Raw genomic sequence first — 26,541 nt, 5'->3', positions numbered from 1 at the left:
AAACCTTCTTTTGGATTCTCGGCGTCCTGAACCACGGGAACAGCTGAAGCTGCTTTATGTTTGCTGCATAATTTCTATTTTGGGGGAGGTTTGCGAGGTTGAAGGGATCAGAGAAAATATCTACTTTGCTAACTTGTTGCTCATGTGACTTGATGATCTAATTCATTTTGATACCAGGAGTTCCCTATTAAAATTCAAACGCCCTTGGAATGGATAATAGGTGATCCCAGTATTAACTATAGTTAACCTTAGGGGTAGTTTATCAGATAGAAACTTGCCACAGGAAAACAAATAGGAGAGTTCTTGGAGAATGGAAACCAGGACAACAAAATTTGAAAAGGGGCTAAGTCCAAACGCTGTGGAGCTACATGGCATAATGGGGAAAACAGTGGACCTTTGTTTCAGAGTTCAAATTTGGCCTTAGAGTTTTTCTAGCTGTGGACCCTAGGAAAGTCATTTAACCTTTGCCTCAATTTCATCATTTGTAAAATGGCAATAATAATAATAAGATTAACATCCCAGAGTTGTTGTGAAAATGAAATGAGTGCTTTGCAAACCTTAGAGCACTATATGAATCCCAGCTATTATTATATCCAGAGAATTCAAGTCAAATCAACTAACATTTATTAGTGTTTACTATGTGCCAAGCACCAACTGGGAATATAAAAAAGACAGAAAAACAGTCTATGCTTTCAAGGTGCTCACAGTCTAATGGAAAAGAATGTGTTCCCATTTGCAGAGTGGGTGGCACAGTGGTAGATAAAGTAAGGCAGGCTTAGGGGCTTCAGAGAAACAATAACAGGGAGAGAGGAACACAAAATGGGGAAGGGAAAAGAATCTTAAGACAAACTTTTCCCATTCCATAGTCTTGCATAAGTTTGAGACAGATCTCCTGGGCAGATAAGGAAATCCAACTGCTACCCTCGAATAAATTTTCAGTACATCAGTCATTCCTCAACTGCTTGCTTTCTTCTGGATTCCAAAGATGATTACCAAAACAGGTGGGAATCTACTCCAAGGATTTTTAGCAAGGAACAAATACATGGGAGAGAAGTCTGAGACAAATTAATGTCAGTCTGTCCTTTGATTCGGTAATAACAATACTGATAATTATAGCAATTCACAAAAGGGCAATGTTCCCAAATTGCAAACATCTTGCCAAGTGTTGCATTTGTGCTATTCACTTGAAACAAAACCTTAACTCTTCTAGAAAAGCAAAAGTCATATTATTTTCCCCCTGAAATTGTAAGCAATATAGGTTATAGAAAATAAGATAACATGAAAGCCAGGTAATATACTGTACTAAAATAAATCACTAGTTGACTGTTAACTTCTGGTAGTCCATAATTAATCCTTCTTACCATGCCAGACATCTATACACAATTTTAACTTCCTTCCTATCCATTTTAAAACCCCTCTGTATCAGAATTTATCTCCCATGTCACTTCTGTCTTTGTAGAAGCAAGGTCCTTCTTCCTTGCCAAAGTTTATCTCTTCAGTGCTGTTCTTGACCCTCTTTCTCCTTCTCTCTACTTTATAGATTGGTTATGTAAGCAGCATCATTAAGGATTATTTTCCTCATGCCATTCAGCCCCACCTACTCTTTCCATTCAATTCAAGATCCATTTAATTATTCATCTGGAGGACATATCTCCTATAGAATATCTCATTTGATATCAGTGGATTATTAAGTTTACAGATTTAGTAACATGTACCAGGGAGTCGTATATGATTTTCATGTACTTGTATAAGAGGAAAGCCTTAGAGGAGACATATTGCCCTTTTTGGTCAAATTCCTTCATACAATCAGTAAATAACAAAAACAGAATGATTTTACATTTTCTACAATCCAGAGAGTTATGTGACTATGCACATACACGTATATGTATATGTATATATCTATATCTATATCTATATATATAGAGATATATACACACACACATATATGTATATATATGTATACATATACATATATATGCATATATATGTATATATGTATATATTCCACTTAGAAAATTATCAGAAAAAGGCTCTCTATTTCATTCTCGAATTTTCATTTAGAGTGCTTGATGCATTCATGGACCATGTTTGTAAAGATTTCCTAGAAAGGAGAGAACAAGAAACTTGTTATACAAAGGCTGCCTTTATGCCAGTGAGATTTATTGTGTGTTTATAAAAATTATCTGGGCTCCTTTTCATTCTTTTCTGGAATGCTTCTTTCCCTCCCCTCCCCTTTTTAATACCTTGACAACTGATCCCTTAACATTCCCAAAAATGAGTTTCTTATAGCCAGATTGTACTCTCTGTAACTTTGGTCCGGTTCAGTTGCTCTACCCATCCTTGTTTTCTTTGGTATTATTTCCATCACTTTGTGCTGAAGAGAAGCAGGGCTCTAGAAGCCCCAATACATGGATCAATCTTTGAATTTGAAGAAGCTGGGAAAAAATGTTGTGGGGAGGTGGTATCTGAGCTAGAGGAAAGGTATTCCCCTAGTGTTTAGCATGGTTCTAGAAAGGCTAATAATAAGACAAGAGTAATAAATAAATCAATAAAGAAGAAATGAAACTATTTGTATTTGCAGATGACATGATAATTTTCTCTTAGTAAACCCCGGACAATTAGCAAAGAAACTAACTGAAATAATTAACAGCTTCACTGAAGTGGCAAGATATAAAATAAATCCAGAAAATTGGTCACCATCTCAGCAAGAGGAAATTATAAAAAAGAATTATCCCATTCAAAAAAATCTCCAAATCAATTCGCCAAAAAGCACTCACAACATAAACACATTTCTAAAACACCTCTTATAGAAATAAACATAGATAAATAATCTGAGGACTCTTTATTACTCAAGGTTGGACCATGTCAATTTAATTAAAAATGATAATAATAGCCAAATTAATTTACAGAGTTGGCGCTATACAAATCAAATTATTATGAGGTTATGTGATAGAACTAGACAAAATAATAACATTTATTTGGAGAAACAAACAAATCTAAAATCTCAAAGGAACTAATTTCTTTCACTAGTAAAATGATGGGTTTATAGATACAGAATCTTACATGTGTTCTCAAATATGGTAAAAGAAGTTGGTTGGTTTTGATGAATTTTTTTAACTTTTTTTTTTACTTTTAAAATTTATTATAAGGAAAACTTGTTGAGTAGGAAAACAGGAAGGGTTGCAATTGGAAATGAATATGGAAGGAGTATACAACCAAAAGATAACAATAACAAAAGAGAAAAAAAAACTTCAAAAAGTAAAGGTTAAATCCAGAAAATGTGGAAAGAAAGGAAGAGAGAATTCCAGAAAGGGTCAGCAGTGACAGCAAAGAAAAAGAAATAGGAATAACATAATAATGTGTTAAATTTGTTTCATTCTTTATAACTTCCAAATTATTTTCTCATCTAATGAGCACAGGATTTATATAGAACCTGGGATCAAATTCTACCTCTGGCACTTAATCCTACTCCTGTTTCCTAAGATAAGGCAGCAACCTACCACTTGTCCAAGCCTGACATCATCACCACCACCACCATCACCACCACCACCACCCACCACCACCACTATCACCACCACCACCATCACCACCACCACCATCACCACCACCACCATCACCACCACCACCATTTATATAGCACTGAGGGTTGCAAAACACATTGCATATATTATCTCATTTGTTCTTTATAATAACACCGTGGAGTGAACACTACAATGATCCCTACTTTACAAATGGGGAAACTAAAGCTGATAACAATAAAGTACCTTGCCCGTGGTCACACAGCTAATAAGTGTCTGAGGTAGAATTTGAACTCAGGTATTGCTAACTCAGGTATTGATACAGAGCCAAATATGGCTACCTAATCATGATGCCACCTATCTGCCAAGGTAGACTTTTCCTTAAATGTACTTTATTAGGGGCTAACTTGGGAGGTTAATAAATTAGGTGATAAATGATAAAGCAAACAGTGTCCAAACAGGGTCATTAATCTTGTCTGTACTTTGCCTTTAAATGGGGAGCTTCCCTATATTACTTTTTTTTTTTCCATTTTGCCCCTGAGAAGTATAACCTGCTTGCCAAGGAGGGAGGCTACAAACCATTTAGTACTCCCAGCAATAATTCCAACAGCTGCTCAACACTCCTAGTTGACCATCCACAGGATCCACTATGGCTTTGGTAATTAAGAATCTGGGAACAGGACAGGCATCTGGCTATCAAGACTACCATCTAGTATCTATAGTATTTGTAGTGTTTATCAAAGCACTGCTGATTACCATCTGGTCCTGTGTATTCTTATAGTAAACCTCACAGCACTCACTAAGCATAAATCTCTCATATAGTCAATTAGCAATAATTGGCTATAACATCAAACCAATCTATGACATTTGGAATAGGTGAACTCTATTGTCCTTCTCAGCTATACAGCCTTATATTATCTCATTCAAATTACCTTCTCTAAATTTTACCTGTTGAAATCCTCTTCATCCTTCAAGCTCAAATGCCTATTTCTCTCTGTGGCTTCCTTAATCTCTCCGGGAAGAATGAGATTTTCTTCCTACTCTTCTTTTACTTTGCTTATGACCTTCTCATATTCTACATGGTATTATAGATTTTGCGGTGTATGTTGAATCTCTCCTACTAATTTTAAGCTATTTGAGGACTTCTTTGTCCCTCTACTAGCACTTAGAGTGGTAGCCCATACTAACTTATTATTTCCACAATTTTGTATTATACAGCTACCTTGTGATAGTTATAAGATAGGAATTTTATATATATATATGTATACATATATACATATAAATATCCATCCATCCATATATATATATATATATGTGGTGTGAATAAATGTGAATAACTTAGCTGTTTTCAGTATGTAATACAATGACCCAAGACAATTCTGAAGGACTTATGATGAAAAATACTATCCATCTTCAGAGAAAGAACTGATGGAGTCTGAATGCAGATCAAAGTATACTTTTTCTTTATTTTTCTTGGGGTTTTTTGTCTGTGTTTTCTTTTACAGCATGACTTACATGGAAATATATTTTGCAAGACTGCATATGTATAACCTATATCAAATTGCTTGTCTTCTCAATGCGGGGAGAGGGGGAAAGGGAGGAAGGGAGGGAATTTGAAACTCAAAATTAAAAAAAAAAGAATGTTGCAACTGTTTTTACAGGCAATTGGAGGAAAAATAAAATATTAAATTAAAAAATGAGGGGTGGGAAATAACACTCCTAGATCAATGCCAAGTAGATAACCATAGAGAGGCATGATGAAGCATGATGCAACTGGGGGCCTGTTGGGGTTAACGGGATATAATACATCCTCACCACTCAGGATAGCATAGCTCCAGGGTAAGAGGTCTAGCAATACTAGTACCTGTAGTGGCCCATGGCATGGCAGTAAGATGGCAAGGGCCATAATATATCACTAAGTGAACTACAGTAGTTCCAAAAATGCTCAGTGATGATTATAAAGTGAAAATGCATTATTTCCCATTAGAATGGTCTACATTTGCATATTCCATTTCATTGCAGTGCTTGTCCTTACTTTGACATTCAGAAGAGATTTCTATGAAAATTTTATTGTATATTAGCATATACAGTGTTGAATTTAAAATACTAATATTAATTGGTGATGGTATATTCAATAACTTTCAAAGTATGGACAGTATTACCCTATGTCTTACAGGAAGAAATGTAATCCATAATGCTATATAAATGCTATTTAATTGCATGTTGGTTCATCTTTCCAACTGAAATATATTTGGAAAACAAGCCCCTCAGTCTGTCACTTAAAGTTCCCTACAGTCTGGTTCTGAATTATCTTTGCCGTGTTATCGTGTACTATGCTCCTTTACATTGTGAAATCAAACTATTTACCATCCCTCTTTTTCTTCCCTTTTCTACCTTTGTGCCCTGTGATCTCCCACCCCTGAGAGCCTCCCCTTTTCCCATAACTCCATCAGTGAAACCCTCCCCCTTTTTCAAGACCCTGCGAAGCTGCTACCTCTTCTGTCCTTTTCCTTAATCCATATACCTAGAGCCTACAGACCCATCCCCACTGATCCCTTCCAAAATCCCTCACTCCTATTATATAGACTTTTCTAATCCATTTATCGATGTGTTTATCTTATCATAATTACTAGATTCAATGAAATGTTAACTTTATTTTTTTTAAATTCAGAACTGCAACAACTTTATATGGTGGACACTTACAAAGATCCTATGAAAACCTGTTTTCTTAAAAAAAAAACTTTAGGGGCAGCTAGGTGGCACAGTGGATAAAGCACCGGCCCTGAAGTCAGGAGGACCTGAGTTCAAATCCGGCCTCAGACCAAACACTTGACACTTACTAGCTGTGTGACCCTGGGCAAGTCACTTAACCCTAATTGCCTAAAAATTTAAAAAAAATTATCTTAAAAGCAAAATTCAGTGCTTTATTTAATGAAATCAATAAAAGATAACAGTAAACTGCCTAGTAACAAGTGTACAGTTTCTTCAAAGTTTATGTGAAATGAGTCTGTGTGTACTAGGGGAGGAATTATCAGTCACTTGGTATTTCAGTTGGGCCTCCATTAATTTATGGTAATTCTTGTCTTCTGCCATCCTAAATAGAAAGGTTAACAAGAAGAATTGATCATCAAATAACACGGAATTTTCCTCTCAATATCTTAACTATTAGACACATTCCCTCTTATAAATTCAGAACTACTCTTTTGGCTAAAAATATTCCTTATTTCAGACCAACAATATTTGAAGTTTGTCCACCTAATTTAGTCTTACTGAATTATCTCAAAGCTTTCTTACTATATCTTCAGCACAGATTATAGCTTATAATTTGTAGAAATGTTTGCTAAAATGTTTACATTTTCATATTCTTTTTTCCCCTTCTGGAAATAAACTATTAAAATGTGGGCCCCTAGTGATGGAAAAATAGGATGCTAATTGTTTTGGTCTATTTTCTAACATTGATGATAAATGTTACCTAGCTCTCTAGTTTTAAATCTGTACATTCACCTTACTTTGTGGTTTGAAAATGTTCAGAGTTCAGTTCCTCATTACACTTTTCAGGAGAGTTGGTGCTGTTTTCTTAGCTTATTCTTAGCTGGGGAGATTTCTGAATGATTTGTTTCATTTTTCTAATAAGCTACATTATTAATTTGTTTAAGATGATGAGGTCTTGAAACATTTAAGCTTCTAGAATAGAATACAATTTTAGAAGACTGTAGGAGTTCATAGAACGAATTGCTAGTTTCATTTCTGTTTTTTAACTTCATGATATTAGATGACTTATCTTTTTCACAGCTACAAATTGACTTAAGACATGTCTTTAACAGACATAAAATGGGTCATTAAATACAGACTTTTACCTGAAGTAGATAGTTTAGTTCACTAACTTGAGTTAACTAACTTGAACTAAATGCTTAAAACTTTTCAGTTATAAATGATTAAAATTCAAATCTATTTCTTTAGTCCACTGTAATATCTCATTGCTATCAACCTTAAAGCCTCAGGAAGCTTTAGGCCTCTATTTAATAAGCTTTTGGTAGATGTCACCTGGACCTACTTGGACAAAGCATCTGAGGGGTGGAATTCTAACTTTTGAGCACCAACCATGTATTCTGTGTAGCTGGTGAACAGATTAGGAAGCCTGGAGATCACTGAGTTTGCTTGATCTGTGTATACAAAATGGGAAGTAACTTGATTGACAAGCGTGAGTTAGCCCTACATCACCTGTTCCCAGGTTATTTCCCAAAAGGGCAGCTAAGTGGCACAATGCATAGAGTGCTGGCCTGGAGTCAGGAAGACTCTTTCAGAGTACAAAACTGGCCTCAGACATGTACTAGTTGTGTGTTCCCGGGAAAGCCACTTGATACTATTTGCCTCAGTTTCCTCATCTGCAAAAATGAAATGGAGAAGGAAATGGCAAGACATTCTAGTATCTTTGCCAAGAAAATCCTAAATGGGGTCACAAAGATTTAATTAAGTTAATTAATTAATTAAAAAATGACTGAACAACAACAATTACTAGATTTCAAGCTCCTTGTGATAAGGAATTAGGTCTTGCCTCTTTTTATAAGCAAATATCTAGATTAGTATTTTGTTCCAGGTGGTGGCTGAATTCTGGGGGACTTGAAGTGAATGATGTACATTCTGGCTCTCTGGGCACTGAATTGACCACTAAAATGATTAATTCTCTGCTTCTCTTCACAATGAGAATTTTTTTTAATGTAGTGAGTTTACAGGGGTTTTTTCCCCCCATGCAGTCAATAGGTAACAGAAAATTTTTGAGAGATAAGAGATGAAAGTCAACTTAAATTTTTCTCAGTAAATTTCCACAGTATATAAATGCTATATATATAAAGGCTTCATTTTTATTACTTGTTTGAAATATTTTCTTATTTTACATTTCTATCCATATGTAGGGAATTCAAAAGAGTCTTTCATTTTCAAATGTTATAATAATCTTTTACCATAAAAGAAAAGAGCGAAATAAAACATTTAAAGAGTTTAATATGTAAATGATAGTGATCCAGGTGTTCATCTTTGAGAAGGTGCCAATATCACTGTGTTTAAAATGTGTTAAATTAGAGTCTACAGACAGACTATATATTATATTTATTTAGGCAAAACTATCTCTTCTCTGTTTCTTCCCTTAAAACTAATTTTTAACTGTCTTTCTAACTCCTCTTACCTCCCCTCTCATCACACTTTTCTTCCTGTTTTTGTGAACTTTAAATAAGATGTTTACATACCTTTCAAAATTAGTATGCTCACTATGACAATCAGGATGACATTATTTTGTGGTGTGTTATAACATGAAGCAAGCTAGATTTGGAGTCAGAGAATGAGTCCAAAAACCAGCAATGCCAATTATTATCTTTGTAAATTTAGAAAAGTTACTTGACCTGCAAGCCTCAGTTTCCCCATCTGTAAAATGAGGTTATTGGACTAGTTAACTTTTAAGATGTCTTTTGAACTCATTCCTCAATGATTAACAAATCCCACCCAGCCATACCCTTTTCCATTCTAGTGTTTTTCCTACTCTGTCATTATTATTTAAGTCGCCCACTGCCTGCTCCATTATACCCATTCTTCTCAAACCAACCCCACCAATGTAGCACTCTGAACTATCCACATTTTCCAATCTCTCTGGAATGCTTGCTCCACAGGTAACAAATTTTATCTTGAACCTTTTCCTTTCCTATTGCCTCAGTCTTCTGTCTCTCACTGAGTCCTGGCTCTTTCCTGATAATACAGCTTCCCTGGGCACCCTTTTCAATACTGTTTGAACTTTGACTCATTGCCCTGACTCACTATTTATGGTGAAGGAATCAGAATACTCCTTGATTTTTATACCGATACTCTAATTTCCAAGCTCTCACTCTACCATTATCACTCAAAAATCTCTCCTTTGAGGTTCACTCAATCCATGTCTAGCACACAATCAAAATTCTGAAAGCTGTTATTTACCAACCTTCAGGACACTCCCTTTGTTTCTTTCTAATCTCTCTCCTCAACTCCTGCCCTCATACTAGGGGATTTCTACATAGATACTGATACTTTCCAACACATCCAGATACAAAGTCATTATCTTTTCCTCCATACCTTACCCCCTTCCTGATTTCTCTATTAATGTTGTGGAAATGGAATGGTTAATTACTTTACCAGCCACCTTGATTTCCTTGAGCTCCCTTACTATCCAGAGGAGGCCAGACTGATCTGGGAATCAGAATCAGCCAGTCAGAAGGCACACTGAGCATCCCTTGAGCTTGACATACTAGAGATCCTATTCAGTGTTCACTTACTGAGCCCTGAACCCCCTCTCTGCTGTGCCAGCAACTACAGAAATGACTTAAGCTGGTTCATACCAGCTCTAATGGACAGAACTAGTATAAACATCCAAGTTCTGGGACCTTGTGGAGTTTTCAGCCTGACCCTCTTCCTTGTTCCACTATGAAATGCCCCCTCCCTGGGAAACAGAAACTGAACCTTAGGGACTGTGGCAATACCTAATCGGGCCATAACACTACCCCTCCCAACTTTGTGGTTTTTGTCTTTATAATCTGTGTAGCCTAACACCAGAGTGAGCTCAGTTCCAAAGTGAGAAGCGCAAGTTACCAGCTTGAAAGAAATGAAACACACATACAACCTAATTCTGTTTATCTTTCTTAGATTGAACTTGGGTTGACAATGTGGAGGACCCTCGAATCTTCCCCTCTTCCTAACTTTTCCAATACTGTTGAGGGCACCACCATCCTCCCCATCACCCAGGCTCATAACTTAGGTGTCATCCTAGACCAGGGGTGGGGAACCAGAGACCTCCAGGTCACATGTGGCCTTCTAGGAACTTGGGTGTGGCTTTCTGACTGAGTCTAAGTTTTACAAAACAAATCCTTTTATGAAGGGGGTTAGTTCTGCGAAGTTTGGATTCGGTCAAAGGGCAGCACTTGAAGACCTAGAAGACCCACACGTGGCCTCAAGGCTGCAGGTTCCCCACCCCTGTCCTAGACTCTTCATTTTCTCTTACTCCTTATATGCAATCTATTGCCAATCCTGTATCTTCTACCTTCATAACATCTCTCTTTCTCTCTTACACGAGCCCCTTGTCTCCTCTGACACTGTTACCACCCCAGTGCAAGATTTTATCACCTCATGCCTGGACTATTATATCGACCTGCTTTTCTTGTCTCAAGACTCTTCACTCCAGGCCATCCTTCCCTCAACTGAGTATTTTATCTTCCTAAAGCACAGGTCCAACCAATTCAACCCACCAATCAATAAATTCCAGTAGTTCCTTATCACTCACAGGATCAAATATAAAAATCCTACGTTTGATATTCAAAGCCTTTCATAACTTGACCCCCTCCTATCTTTCCATTCATCTTAACACCTTATCCCCAGCCATGTACATTCAATGGCACTTGACTTTTTGCTGTTCTTTAAACAAGAAACTCTATCTCCAGAAATTTACCCTGGCAGTACTCCATGCCTGGCATTCTTTCCTTTCTCTTTCCTCCCTTCTGGCTATTCTGGCTTCTTTCAGCTCTCAGCTAAAATCTTCCCTTCTATAAGAAGCGTATCCTGATCTCTCTTAATACTAGTGTCTTCCCTCTGAGACCATCTCCAAATTATCTTAGATGTACTTTGTCTATATTCAGTTGTTTACATATTGCCTCTCTCATTAGATTGTAAGTGTCTTAGGGACAGGAGCTATTTTTGCTTTCCTTTGTATCCTCACAATGAGCAGAGTACCTAGTACACAATGGGCCTTAATAAAATGTTTGATGACTACCTTATTAGTTTTATGATCCTATGAAATGTTGAATAACCCGTACATTGCATTTTATTATAAAACTCAATGTACTCCTTAGCTAATGAGATAAATTGTAGGCCATCTTTTCTATTATAAAAGGCTTTAAATAACCCATGGACCTTCTAGCTTTAACATTTTATGCTATGATTCTAAAACCAGCAAATAAGGTAGTGCCTTTTTTCTGCAAAAAATCGTGAGAACTGCTTTCCAAAGTGTAGAAGATTTCTTCTCTGAATAAATAGAGGAAATACCCAAGAATTCAGTTCTGTTCATTAAGCATTCATTTAGCACCAGATAAATGCCAAGTTCAGCCTCAGGTGTGACCTTGGGTAAATCATTTAAAATCCGTATTCTAGGACATTTTCTTAATATTATAAGTTTCAGAGGATGTACTAACTTGGGAAGTTTCTTCACCTAAAGGTTCCCAATCTCAATGAAATTGTAGTCCTAATCCCTATTGCTATCCCAATGTGGTAAAATTATGCTAGCTATTATGGTTATAAAGTGAAAAGCAAGACTGTACTGCCTTCAAGATGCTTACAGTTAAATATGAGGAAACAGCACACACACATACACAGACATATGTATATATAATATATATGTAACTAAACATATGCAAAGTAAAATGAGGGGGTAGAGAGATCAGATTCATAATATTATTGGTGCAGGAAACTCTGTCAATGCAGATCAAAACCTTCAATTTGAAGTTACATGGAGCACAGAGAGGCAAAGGACTGCACCAAGCATCACATAGCCAGAATGTATCAGAGATAGGACTTAAATATGGTCCTCCTAAAGTCAAGGACAACTCTTTGTTCACCACTCCGTGCTGCCTCTCTTTTTATCTTTGTGTGTGTATGTGTGTATATATGTATATGTATACACACACACACACACACACACACACATACACACACACAGAAGAAATACAAAGTCAAAATACAAGAAGACTTTTAAGTTTTAGTCAATATAAATAGGAAATAGCTAAACTAGAAATTAGATTTTTTTCAGCCTGAATTATCTGATTTAATTCTATTGACTAGGATTAGCCATCTGATTGCCAAATCTCCATACTGAACTCTGCATTGCATAGGAATAGATCCAGTATAACTATGCCATTGTAGTAAAGGCAATGCCACACTTGTCATAAATTCAGTTTCATGCCTATTTAAAGGAACTATAATTGAAAGCTTATCCAATTTTCCATGTTTACTTCAAATAGGCTTTGACAATATTTATTCTAATTTTGACTAGAATGCTTTCCTTCTTAGCCAAGGAATTTTGCTTGGAGGTTTGTATTCTATTTCCCACATAAGATATCACAGCCAAAAATTATCAAAATATCTTTCATCCCATTGCATTGACTACAGTCTATGAACATAAACTGTCCTGTGTTGCCAGAGATTTATTGGCAGTGATAACAGTATTCAATAGATATCCGATGAGTGACTGGGAAGAAAAGAAGGGAGAAGGAAGGAAGGAAGGAAGGAAGGAAGGAAGGAAGGAAGGAAGGAAGGAAGGAAGGAAGGAAGGAAGGAGGGAAGGAAGGAAGGAAGGAAGGAAGGAAGGAGGGAAGGAGGGAAGGAGGGAAGGAGGGAAGGAGGGAAGGAGGGAAGGAGGGAAGGAAGGAAGGAGGGAGGGAAGGAAGGAAGGAAGGAAAGAAGGAAGGAAGGAAGGAAGAAGGAAGGAAGGAAGGAAGGAAGGAAGGAAGGAAGGAAGGAAGGGAGGGAGGAAGGAAGGGAGGGAGGAAGGAAGGAAGGAAGGGAGGAAGGGAGGAAGAAAGGAAGGGAGGAAAGAAGGAAGGAAGGAAGGAAGGGAGGAAGGAAGGAAGGAAGGAAGGAAGGAAGGAAGGAAGGAAGGAAGGAAGGAAGGAAGGAGGGAAGGAGGGAAGGAGGGAAGGAGGGAGGGAAGGAAGGAAGGAGGAAGGAGGGAAGGAGGGAAGGAGGGAAGGAGGGAAGGAGGGAAGGAAGGAGGGAAGGAGGGAAGGAAGGAGGGAAGGAAGGAAGGAAGGAAGGAAGGAAGGAAGGAAGGAAGGAAGGAAGGAAGAGGAAGGAAGGAAAAATGGAGTTATCTTTCAATTTTTGAAAGTATGGCAAGTGGAAACCACAGATAACTAAAAATTCTCATGTTTGTCTATCATTTTCACTCTCCTCCTCTTCCACTTTCCATAGTGCTAAAATGTCATTTGTATAATATTGACTTCTTAGTCTTCCCTATATTTTCTCCTTCATTATTATAAAATAGAGGAAAGGAAAGAGGAAATAAGACTAACAAAAACAAAGGACACTAATTGGGTAGCAGCATTCCTGAACAGTAGAGATTTAATTATAATGATTATGTCCTTCTCCTCATATAGCACTGATCTTAATTCTTTACTGTCATACTCCTAAAAGATTAAAATTTCTATTTATCCTTTAGTATTTTCTCATGTTTCATTCACAGTTTTTTTTTAAGACAATTGGGGTTAAGTGACTTGCCCAGGGTCACACAGCTAGTAAGTGTTAAGTGTTTGGTCTGAGGCTGGATTTGAACTCAGGTCCTCCTGATTTCAGGGCTAGTGCTCTATCCACTGCATCACCTAGCTGCCCCCAACCCATGCACAGTTTTAATATGTCATTACAGGGCCATTCAATCAGGATCCAATTGAATTCGATTCAAGAATTGTTTCTTGAGTACTTAAAATATTATATTTAAGTAACTCTGCTAGGAAAAAAATGAATAAGACAAAAATTCACTGAGCTCAAGAAGCTTATGTTCTGCGTCATTTCCATTATTTTAATTGCAGAAATTGATTGTAATAATCAATTGGAGTATATGATTTACAGAAAAACTGAAACAGACACCAAACAGGAAACTTCCTAATGTTACAAACCATGTCAAGAGGAACACTACTCAGAACTTTTGAACAATTGGTTCTAAATCGAGTAGAGGAATTACATTAAAATCCCCACTGACCTGAAAACTCACTGTACCTCCTTCATCTAGTACCCATATTACTACTATAGAGTGGTTTAAGTTTGTGATGTTTCATTAATTTTTTATATTATAGTCATCATGTTCTTATTATATGTAGTAGAGTATTGTGTTTGAATGGAAGCCTGACCCCTGCCCAGTAAAGTACAAGAACATATGAACTCTTTGTGGACAGGGACTGTTTGGGTTTTTTTTGCTTTTTGGGGGGGTTTTTGTGGGGTTTTTTTGTCTTCCTCTATCCGTGGTGCCTAACACAGTGCTTTGAATACAGTATATGCTTAATAAAAGCTCATTGGATAAGACTGGATTGGATTTGCTGAGGAAGCATTGATTCAAATCCCCAGACCCCCCAAAAAATCTACTGAGGTGAATGAGAAAGATAAATTTTTTGCTGTCACAAAATAATGTGAACTAAAAAATTTAGATAGAAAATTGTTATTCATAGGGAATTGTTTTGGTAAATTACTGTGGTCCCTTCCAGCCCAATGAGCCTCTGAGATGTAAGCAAGAAATCTTCTAGATGCATCATTTTAGGGCAACAAGGGGAGACTCAACAATGATGAAAACTGAAAAGTCTCCAGATGTTGGAAATTTGGCAGGCCATTTCTCTTTGAAAGAATTTTCTTGGAAACAGGTATTGAAACATCTTGTAGAACTCATTAATTAAAGCACATTAGCTGATAAAAATGAAGCCATAACTCTTATTTTCTAGAATGTTATAATATGTAAAATTTTCTTTCATATTAATGTAGAATCCTAAATTCCATTTCCTCCTTATAAAATATCCTATAGGTTCTTATTCTTCCATGGATCCATGCCAGGAAAACTAAAATATGTGTAATAGTGTATACAGAATAAGGATAATGATAGGATATCAAAACATCAGAAGAGATAAAGGGCAGAGAGAAAGCCATGTGACTGTACATGGACTGAAAAGATATTTCAGGCACAAGGACAAATGAATATCAAAAAGTCAAATACCTGTAAAATAGACCTATAAGTAAAATGACAACACAATGCTGCAACCTCTTTTGTGCAGAAGGGTACAGCAACATTGTGTTCTCCCATTTTGGGGATCTTTAGTTGCCATAGTGAGGATGAAATTATGGAATGAAAAAGGTTCTAGACTGACATAAGAAATGGTGTCAGACATTGCACTATTTGTTTAGGTGAAGAATGCTCCCATCTGGGAAGATCCTGGGATGGCTGAGGTACTTTTTATACAGCTGACGAGAGCACTTAAAGACATAGAGACACAGCACATTTGTTTTGAAGGCATACTCCTTAGACCTAGCAGAGACACTGGACCTTTGGGATCATAAATTTGAGCACTGGGAGAGCAAACATTTTATGAATAGGAAAGCTGAGGGAAAGGTTGGAGATGTTTTTAATCATTAAAAACAAAAAAAGCTTTGGAAAATCTGGCCAATCAAATGAGACTGTTCATTGAAAATAACTGAAACATTAAACATCATGGAAAATGATAATATTGATCAATTCTATAAAACACAAGCTTAAACTGGAGTACCCAATAAGTTTTCTTTTCATAGCTAAATGATATTGAAGGTACAGCAAGAGAATATAATTCACATTCACTCACACACTCACACACTCACACACACAAACACACACACACACACACACACACACACACACACACACACACTTAGTATTTTAAGGTCTTTTCCAAATCTTTGCAGGATCTTGGGATTCTAAGATAAAACTAGATTGTAAACTAAGGTTTTGGCAAACAATGATACAAACAGGTATTTATGGAGCCCCAAAGTACACTGAGATCTGTGGGAATAGATAAGTATATGTAAGAATATATATAATATATATATATATATATATATATATATATATATATAATATATATATATATATGTATGTATATAATATATAATATATATATATGTATTGTATATATATAATAATATAATTATATATATATATATATAGAGAGAGAGAGAGAGAGGAGAGAGAGAGAGAGAGAGAGAGAGAGAGAGAGAGAGATTAAAAAAAAGAACTTTAGGAAGTGGTCCTTACCTTGTTGTGCTTTTGTGGTGACAAAAGTAGCAAACAAAACTATCTGAAAACTGTAAGTTACTGAACAATTAAGAGAAGAGAGTTCAGATCAGGAAACCATGTGATCCCTCCCCTCAAGGTACAACTGGTTAGTGAGAATAAAGCAACATTATCTCGTGCAAATAAGAGTCTGTATGGAATTAAAATTATGGAGGTACAGAGAAGAAACATGAGAGTGGAAAGAACACTATCTGGAGCAAGAGGACCTTTGTCTTTTGAACCTGCCTTTTCTTAAGTTACAGGTACCTTTAATACCTTACTTTCCCCATATTCTGCACTCTAATGACACTGGCATACCTATTAATCCTTGCACTGAATACTCAGTCTCCTGACTCAAGGCATTTTCCCTGGCTATCCCCCAAGCCTTTCAAGCATCTGCCTCTTCATCTCCCTCTCGTGGTTTCTCTGGCTTTCTTCAAGTCTAGACTAAAGTCTATTGTTTGTTTTTGTTTTGTTTTGTTTTGCAAGAAGTCTTTCCTAGTCCCCCATTAATCTTACTGCCTTCCTTCCAAGATTATCTCCAGTTTATCCACTGCTAATCTTATTTCTACATAGTTGTTTGTATGTTGCCTCCATTAGACTGTGAGTTCCCTGAGAGCAAGGACTGTTTTTTGCCTTTCTTTGTATTTTCAGTCAGTGTCTGGCACATAGCAGGTGTTTAATAAATGCTTGTTGACTTAATTTGACCTGCTCTGTCATTTGTAACCACAGTTTTCTCATTTACAAAATAATGAGCATGATTAGCTTAACTGACCTCTAAAGTTCCTTCCAGCTCTAAACCTATGATCTTAAGACCCTTTGAAAACTCAACAGATCAGCATGGACTGGAAGAAGTCTTTGTGGATGCGGTTACATCTGAGTTGCTACTTGAAGGATGAACAGTTTTTAGCTAAGTGAGGAGGAAAAAGAAGGGCATCTCTGATAGTGGGGACAGCATAAGCAACATCACCTGGCTAGGACACAGTGGAAGGGAATTAGACCTACCATCACCTGAATGGAAAGTACATTTTTGGGAAGGCATAAGGGAAAAGATTGGATGACTAGGGTAGAGGCAAATTTTAAAGATCCTTAAAAATCCTGGCATTAAGGAGATATGATATTCATTGTATATTTGTGGGCAGAAGAATGATGAGTTCAAAAAGATTCTTTTTCAGTGAATGTAGTCAAAATATTCAACAAACCAAAGTCTACAAAAAGAGCCAGGAATGCATTTAATAATGTGCTCAAACAAATGTCAGGAAGTCAGTTAATTATTCCCCTTACCTTCAGGCTTGAACAGCCAGATCTAGGTCAAAGGTAACTCCAATTCCATTTGAAAAACATTTTAAAGCACCTACTGTGTGGCACTTGCTGTACTAGGTATAAAAACACCTAAAAAATTGAAACTGTCCATGTCCTCAAGAAACTTATATTCTACACAGTGGAATATAAATTAAACTGTAAATTTAAATTAGTTCTGGATGAGACCTGAACAATTATCTAGTAAAATTTTACAGATGGGAAAAGTGAAAACCAAAGAGGTTCAGTATCTTGTCCAAGGTCACACAGGTAGCAAATAGCTTGATCTCCTGATTTCAAAACCAGTGATTTTGTCACTGTCACAACCACCTGCTGGTGGAAACAGATTATCTAGAATTCCATTTCCTCTGCAACATTACCTGAATAATTCCAGAATCACTATACACAACTCTACCAAGAGAAGAATTCTTCCTTGACCCCCAGCTGGTGTGCAGATGAGGCTCTGAAGCATGAGAATTGATGGGCCTTGTAATTGCTTTTTTCGCTAGTGTAACTGCAGCTGCCTTTTTCATTCATAAACGGTAAATCTAATCCTTTAAAAAAATTTTCCAATTTAGCCATTTGCTTCAAAAAATACCCTGTGCCAAGGAGTTTTGCAGGTGTGGTGATGTGTTGCACGGAAAGGGGCGATATCCATTGGTCTGAGGACTGGACTGGCAATCAAAAGTTCTTGGTTTTCATTCTTGAATTTGTTTCAATTTGTTATGGTACCTTGGCCAATCACTTAACTTCTCTATGCCTCAATTTCCCAGTCAGAAAAAAAAAGGGATAAGGTTATTATTTGCTTGTAAAATACTTCAAGAAGCTTAGATGAAAGGAGCTATAAAAATGCAAAGCAATATTGCTATGTACTCACTCCCAACATTTTTATAATAAAATATAGTGATGCATAGCTTCAGTATAATAGCAAAATAAGTTCCTGGCACCATTAGGAAGATGTGCAAAATACATGTCTTGGATGGAAGTAAAGGAATGCCTGACTTTTTTGGATAGAAGTAAAGGAATGTCTGAATTTCTATGCAGAAATTTATGAAAGGATGTGTGAAGTCCACAACATGTATCTGCATATTATCATATGTGAAAATTCCAATAATTATCTAGAAATAAAGGGTGAATTGCTATTTCTATAAATTTAAAACAAATGTTTTTTTTCCTGTAAAGAATTCCTCTGAGAATTTCTCATATTCTATGATCCCCTCTTTTTTTGAAGCCTTTCTAAAGTGACAAAATAGAATTTCAAAAACAATAAATTACAAAAAAAAACCTATCCCAAAACCCCAGTGATTCTAAGATATCATAAATATTAGTATACCCCCCATTGATGAAAATCATTTTCCAACCATGCTTATGCTTTCAAATTCTTCTTCATATCTATTCATAAATATGCCACAAAGGATTCATCCCACAATGTACCGGGCCTTCCCATATTCCCTTTTTGTTTTAAATGAAACAAAACAGAATTTTTATCTCCTCATCTTGAAGTACTATGTAAAATTTCTAGTTGTGTTTATTTTCTCTATCCCTTCATCAACATGTGATATCATGTCAGTTATTACATAGAACTACATACTCTTGAATTTAGCCTGAATACAGTGTACTTCTCTTTTCTTTTCTTTTTTCAATTAATTTATTCTTAGTTTTCAACATTCACTTCCATAAGCTTTTGAGTTCCAAATTTTCTCCCCCTCCCTTCCCATCTCCCTCCCCAAGATGGAGTGCAATCTGATATAGGTTCTACATATACATTCCTATTAAACGAATTTTCACATTGGACTGCTCTTTTCTTTACAGGTCTTTTGTACTCAGACTATCTCCATTTAGAGGTATAAAATACTCAAATGGCTCTGTAATCTCATTGCTTTGGAAGTACCCTTCTGTGATGGAGAGCTCAATCCAGCCACACCCATTCTGTGAGACTTTATTAAAATCCTCCAATAAGTTCACCATGTAGAGGTCTACCCAAAATGCTTGAAGTGTTCCTCACTCTCTCCTGACAGCTCAAGAATACCAGGGGAACACATTGCCTCTCCACCAGTCATTTCTCACCCTCACCCAATTAGAGGTCACTATTTCCAAATCCTTCCCCCATCACCATATGTGAAAAGCAATCTTAGGAGACCAGAATTTTCATGGTAATCAAGCCATACTCCGAAGCAAAATGGCTTATGTCCCGCCCCCCCAAGCTTCTAAGTTCATAATAAAGTGATACCAAATACTATTAAAGGAACAAGCTTCCTATTAGCCATTTTCTCCTGCCACTAATAAACAAGTTTTGACTTTACAAATAGCAGCCCAACCATCAAATCTACTGAGATAGCATTGGAAAAACAAAGGCAAAATAGTAGACTGATTAAAATCTATATTTAGTTCTTTGGTTCTGTGAAAGAGTGCTTAATTTTATGTACATGGAAACAACACTATGGTTAATGTTCTTGGTATAAATTTGAGTATGGGGAAATTATGGTGGGACTATTAAGCACAGAAAGTATATTGAGCTTTTGAGCATTCTAGCATAAATAATACCAATAAAGAAACCCAGATAAAAATGAAATGAAATTGAAGGTCATCCATAGAGGCAAAGAATAGCTTTCCTTCTTTCCCTATCAACAACTTCAATAGGTAACATTTGTAATAACTTCAATTACTCATTGCCGCAAAAGTCCATTTCACATTTACTTTTCTATTCTCATCTGAGAGATGAAACCACATTTCACATTTTGATAAATCAAAAAGAATGGAATCAGTTTTCTTCCTGGATGGATTTTTCTCTGGCCTCCAATTTCTGTTGATCCAATGTTGGGAAGATACCTGAGACTGCATGCTCTCCCCTACAGCAGATGCCAATTCATAAATATCTGGTGTAGACGAAGATTTTTTGCCAAAGACAATAAGCTCCACAAGCAATGTTCTAAGGTCTCAGAAATGTCACTGGGACAATTAGGTGCTGTCATTCATGTGCTCTGGCTGGAGAGCACACATCTATCACCATCAAAATTGATCTTACATGAACTTTAAAAATCCTTCACACAATCTTCTAAAACAAAAGTGAATGAAATATGTCAGAAGCCAAAGGGGAGAATGGTCTGGAGAGGCAGCAACATAAAAGAGTAGGTTGAAAAACAAAGAGAAAAGGAAGAGGGTCAAAATATAGTTGATGAGTGTGTTCCCCCTTCCCCATGTGTTCTCAGTCATGTAGATGCTACTCTTTATTAGCATTGAAAATGCAAATCTCCTTTCAGGCAGAGCCCTTTGGCCCAGCTATACCACTGCTAGACTTACATTCAAAAGAGAACAAAGAAAGAAGAGTCATTTATGCACAAAAATATTTATAGAATCTCTTTTTATGGTGGCAAAAAGGGGGAAAAAAACAATTGGAAACTAAGAAGATATCCAAAATTGAAAAATGTTTGAAACGTTGTGGTATATCAATGTGATTGAGGGCCATGATGTGATGAATTAACAAGATAGATCATCTGCTTTTGAAGGAAGCAATCTATATCTACGTGTATGTGTATATGTGTGTGTATGCATGTGTGTATGTATGTATGTATATATAATTACATGTTTGTGTACATATATGTGGAGAGGGAGAGACAGAGAACACAGACAGAGAGAGAGAGAGAGAGGGAAAGGATGCACATGCATAGAATAAAAAGGACCTGAAAAAGCTTGGCTGACTTTACTTACCTCTTCCAGAGCAGGGCAAATTGGAACTTCCTTGGCACTTCTTGATGCTATCCTCAGCAGACAATGGGCAGGAAAGGGGATGCTCACACTTTTTCCCAGACCAGCCTACTTTGCAGTCACATCTTCCACAGTTACACTGCCCATGACCTTTAAAATAGCACAGATTTTTTAAATCAGAGGTTGTTTCTATTCAAATAATAAGTGTTCTATGAATCAAGATCTTATTTTGGACAATATGCTAAAGAAAAAGGAGGTAAAGTATTTTGTTTAATGTTAAATTTCTTAAAAATGAATTTTTATTAAATTATGATGATGAAGGAATTAAACCATGCTGGATAAAATCAGTCTTTTGCTAGACAAATTCTGAATTGGTCAGTATGAGAGAAATCCAGTTGCATGTCATTTAATTAGCTCCCTTAGGTTCTAAAAAACAATATACAGGATGGCTATGGTTTGGAATTTGATTATCTTAGTGGCTGTACTTTTCCTTCTATGTCCTCATGCCTCATGATAATTAAATTCTGCTGAGGAGGATGACTTGGGGGTGGGGAATAGGAGCCAAACTATTTTGCTGTCAATGTTTATGCCTTCTGAGCCCCACTCATCACTTGGCTAAGAAGCTTAGGAAACAGACTAAACTAAAACCTGCATGGAATTCAGGGTCTTGCAGAATAGCTGTCCAGGGCTTAGGAAAGAGTTAAAACTTCTCTATATGAAATGTTCATAAGATCAATTGAAAACCCTGGAGCAAAGGATGTTCCCTCCTCTAAGGATCTAATGCACTTAAAAGGAATTGGTATCACAAAGGAAACCAAAATGACTGCAACTGGAAATTCCTTAATTCCCACTAAGACCCTTATATTTACTCCTGGGGATGTTAAATAAGTTGGACTTTGATTTTGGGCTTTGAGTTACATCATAGACCTTAAAGGCAGTGGTGCAGATTTTCTTTTAGCACACCCGCGGAGAGGGGAGCTGAAGAGTTATTTGTAGAGAGCAGCAAATAGGCCAATGTGACTGCAATGTAGAATGCATGGAAGGGATTAAGGCATAAGAAGACTAGAAATGTAGGAAGGGACTAAGTAAGGAAGAGTTTTCAGTACCATAGAGGGGAATTTCTATTTAATTCTAGAGGATAAAGGGAACAACATAGTCAGATCTATGCCTTAGGAAAAATCATTTAGGCAGATATATGGAGAATGAATTTGAATGAAAAGTCTTGAAGGAAGATGTAAAATTGGAAAACTATTGCAATAATCCAGGCAAGAGATGATAAAGGCTGAAAACAATGGAGTTACTTATGTAAGTAGAGAGAAGGCAGTTTTGTGGAGAATAAAATAAGAAGACATGGTGGCATATGCGAAGTGAGTGAGGTTTTAAACCACAGTAAGTGAATGATGGGATCCTCAATAGTCCAATGTACCTTTTGAAATGGGATGGGTTTGAAGGGAAAGATAGCAAGTCCAGTTTGGGGCATGTTCATTTTGAGTCACCCATGTAATATCCAGCTTGCAAAATGTAATAGGCAGTTCATGGTAGGCGACTGGACTTTAGAAGAGAGTGAGGGCTAGAAATATGAATCTAGTAACCTTCTCATAGTGTAACAACTCATAGAACTAGTTAAGTTACCACTTCAGACAGATTAGAAAGAAAAGGCAAGAGAATCCTGAACTAAACGTATGGATAGCTAGTAAATGTGACGTGGATAATGATCCAGCAAAAGAAACTAAGAAGTAATAAGAAGAGAACAGGAGAGAGAAATTCACAAAAACAGAGAAGATATTCAGAAGAAGGTGGACAACTATTTCAAATGCTTCAGAGAGGTCAAAAAGCATGAGAATTGAGAAGATATCATTAGACTTGGCAATTTAGAGATCATTGGTGAAGATGGCACAGTAAAAGCAGGAACTTGCTTGAACTTTCCCAAATTCCCCTCTAAACAATGTTAACATCATGCCTCAAGACCAAATCAGTCATTTCACTGAGGGCTACTGAAATGAAGGGGAGGGATAGATGGATAGATAGCTTTTAGGGTCCCCTTCAGCTTTTATTTCTAAGATCTTGGGAAAAATGTGATCACGAATTCTATATACAATGTTTAAGCAACACGTGAATATCATCACCTTGGCCTAGAAAATGATGTCATTTAAAGATTGAATTCTTTTGGGAAAATATCTTAGAATAATAAGTACATTGCAAAGAAACAAAACTGAGATATAACATTTGTTTCTCTACAATTTACCTTAAGATGTCCCCATGCTATTACCAACTCTACCATAGTGTTTTGGGGAAAGAAGGAGTGAATAAAGTTAAATAAAAAGATAAACAGCTTTTTAAGTACCAAGGATTTTACAGGTTTCTAGGGTCCAGCGGCCTCAAAATTCTTGGAAGTAGGAGGCTTCATTCTGAGAACAGCTAGACCTACTGTCAGAGAGCTGGACAAAGAAAGAACATGCTGTCTTTTCTGGGAAGACTAACACTTTCACAACTTAATTAAATAATAGAACTTCAATCTGGATATCAGAAAGGCAGGCAACTTTACTCTCTAGTAAGGAAGAGATTTAAATGAGAGACAATGTCAGCAGAAAAGGAAAAAAAAGTCCAGTTTTAAACAGTTTCTTAGTGGTTATGGGGATACACACACACACATACAGAGAGAGGTAGAGGGAGAGAGAAATGTAAGGTCTTTCACTGCTCATGGGGATATCCAGAAAATTATTGTTGATGAAGAATATTAGTGGTGGCAGGTGCTATTCTGTTAAAGCAAAAGAATTAAAGAGCACCTACTGCTTTAGCATACCTAAATCTATATTTAATGGTAGACAATTGCTATCTCATGTTCATAACCAGCTCTACTCCTTGTTCTTGGATAAAGCAGATGAAATAGGCTGACAGCTAGTTAAAAGGGGAAGCTAACTGAGTGGGTGTTAGAAGGGACATAGACCAAAACATTTCAAATATCATATTCTGTACTCTAAGGAAAGTTGTTATCTTCTTTGCTGTGAATCATTAATGCTATTAAAATTGATAGCATCTTTGCACTGAGCAACGCTAACTTTGGTGGGAGATGGGTCAGAGGGAGGTGGTCTGGACCTTTGATTTCATTCATGTAAGGAACTTAGAGTATGGAAATGTCCTCCCTTAATGCATGTCATCAAATTCTCTTCAATTTAGAATTTTAGAGCTCCTAGCAATCACTGAGATGTTCAATCATTTGCCCATGATAACACAGCTGTTGTTATTTTGTTTATCCTTCATACTCAAAGAGGACCATCGCATCACGGAGATGATGACATGACTTGCAATTGACTTAGATTTGAGTGAGGGAGGACTGTGCAAGGTCATCAGCCTCAGTTTATTTTCCAGAGTCATCTGGGTCTAGTGGCCAGATATTCTTTAGGATGCCTGGAGATGACCTGGAATGCAATGAGAGACCCCTGGCCTTCTTAAACTAAGGTCTTCTCAGGTTCTCACTTTGAGTGAGGTAATGCCCATTCAGCAGCTAGGCCTCTTTAAGAAGTGAAGCAAGGGATGGCCCCTTCAATCTAAAAAAAAAATTTTTAAACTGGGACAGACCATCAGGGTTGCTTGTCAAAAGAGAAACAGTCACTATTTACATTCACTCTGAGCCAGGAGGGCCCAAAAAATAGCTATTAAGGGATGCTTGGGCAGGGACCTATTGTTGCCCAATCTATGAGCTCCACAGTGAATTGGGTTCAAGGCTCGGTCTTTGAGAAGGAATCTAGACAGTAAACCCCAGAGGGCAGAGGGCAAAGGGCAGAGAAGAGAGATGAGAGGGAAGAGAGGAGAGGGGAGAGGGAAGAGGGCAAAGGGGAGAGGAAAAGGGACAATAAGCTGAATTACCCAGCTAGAACTGGCTAGCTGAGTTCCCTTCTATTCAAGCAGTCCAGACTACTCACAGGTTGTGTTTGTCTTTCGTTCTCAAAGAGGACCATGATATCAGGGAGATGATAACATGACTTGCAAATGACCTTGATTTGAATGAAGGAGGGCTGTGCAAAATGTCATAGGCAAACTTGAACCCATAGCTTTCTGAATGGAGGGGTGGAATAGGAAGTCTATCCACTATACCATGTAGACTGTTATTGAAGTAGAAATATTTTTTTTAATCCAAGAAGAATTTCAAAAGTTATTTAAAATGCAATGTAATGGCATATGAGAACAAAGACACATTATGGGATTTATAGGTCAAGTGAACAATAAGATGTAGGACCACACATTTTCTCTGATCCCTGTGACCTCTCAAACCTCTCCAAAACAGAAATTATGCTTCAAAGATCAAATACAATACAGCTTTATGGAGAGGGCACTAGACTTTGAGTCAAGAGACCTGGGTTCAAATCCCATCTCTGCCATTTACTATCTGTGTGATTTTAAGCAAGTCACTTAATCTCTCTGAGTAGCTTACCACTTTATAAAATAGGTCCAATAATATCTGTCCTACCTATCTCACAGGAATGTTGAGATTATTAAATTAGATAAGGTACATCAGAGTAGCAGATGAACAAAAGCAATTTTTCCATTTAATGCAATTCAACAAGCATTTATTAAACACCTGCTATGGATGAACTCAGTGCTAAGCAATGGTGAAGGAAGGAAGGAAGGAAGGAAGGAAGGAAGGAAGGAAGGAAGGAAGGAAGGAAGGAAGGAAGGAAGGAAGGAAGGAAGGAAGGAAGGAAGGAAGGAAGGAAGGAAGGAAGGAAGGAAGGAAGGAACAGACCTTATCTCAAATAGTTTATGATCTACTAGGAGGAAACAATATGCACACAGGCAAGTTTATACAGAATATATCAAATAGGCAAAACAGTTGCTGATGAGGGTTGGGGAAATGGGCACATGAATATGTAGACTGTAGAGGGATCACTAAAAGCTGGGCATGGCACCTGAGCTACACTTTAAAGGAAGAAGTAAGGAAGGAGAGTATTATGGGCATGGGGGACTGCCTATAAAAAGTCAGGTAGGCAAGAGACAATGTTGCATATAAAGAATAATAAGTAGGTTAGTTTTGTGGGAACATAAGCTCATAAGAGGGATTAATGGGTGATCAATCTAGTGTTTGAGATGAGGAAGTGAAAGGCTTTCAATGCCAGAGGGAGAAAATTGTATTTTATTCTAGAGGCAATAGAAAGCTACCCAAAGCTTCTTGAGCAG

The 26,541-nt window shown here is 37.0% G+C and overlaps 1 protein-coding gene across 1 annotated transcript in view; it reads right to left on the bottom strand.

Annotated features, from left to right (window-relative positions):
- ITGBL1 (integrin subunit beta like 1) overlaps positions 1–26,541 on the bottom strand; it is a 346,561-nt gene that overhangs the window by 141,673 nt on the left and 178,347 nt on the right. Inside the window, exon 7 of the mRNA XM_020964037.2 lies at positions 21,370–21,516. Within this exon, the coding sequence (XP_020819696.1) occupies positions 21,370–21,516 (147 nt within the window). The remainder of the gene's footprint in view (positions 1–21,369; positions 21,517–26,541) is intronic.

The sequence above is a fragment of the Phascolarctos cinereus genome, unplaced genomic scaffold, assembly GCF_003287225.1.
Source record: "Phascolarctos cinereus isolate Bilbo 61053 unplaced genomic scaffold, phaCin_HiC Scaffold_7;HRSCAF=346, whole genome shotgun sequence".
Taxonomy (NCBI): Eukaryota; Metazoa; Chordata; class Mammalia; order Diprotodontia; family Phascolarctidae; genus Phascolarctos; species Phascolarctos cinereus.
Note: the sequence above shows the minus strand (reverse complement) of the source record. Positions and strands in the feature narration are given on the sequence as shown.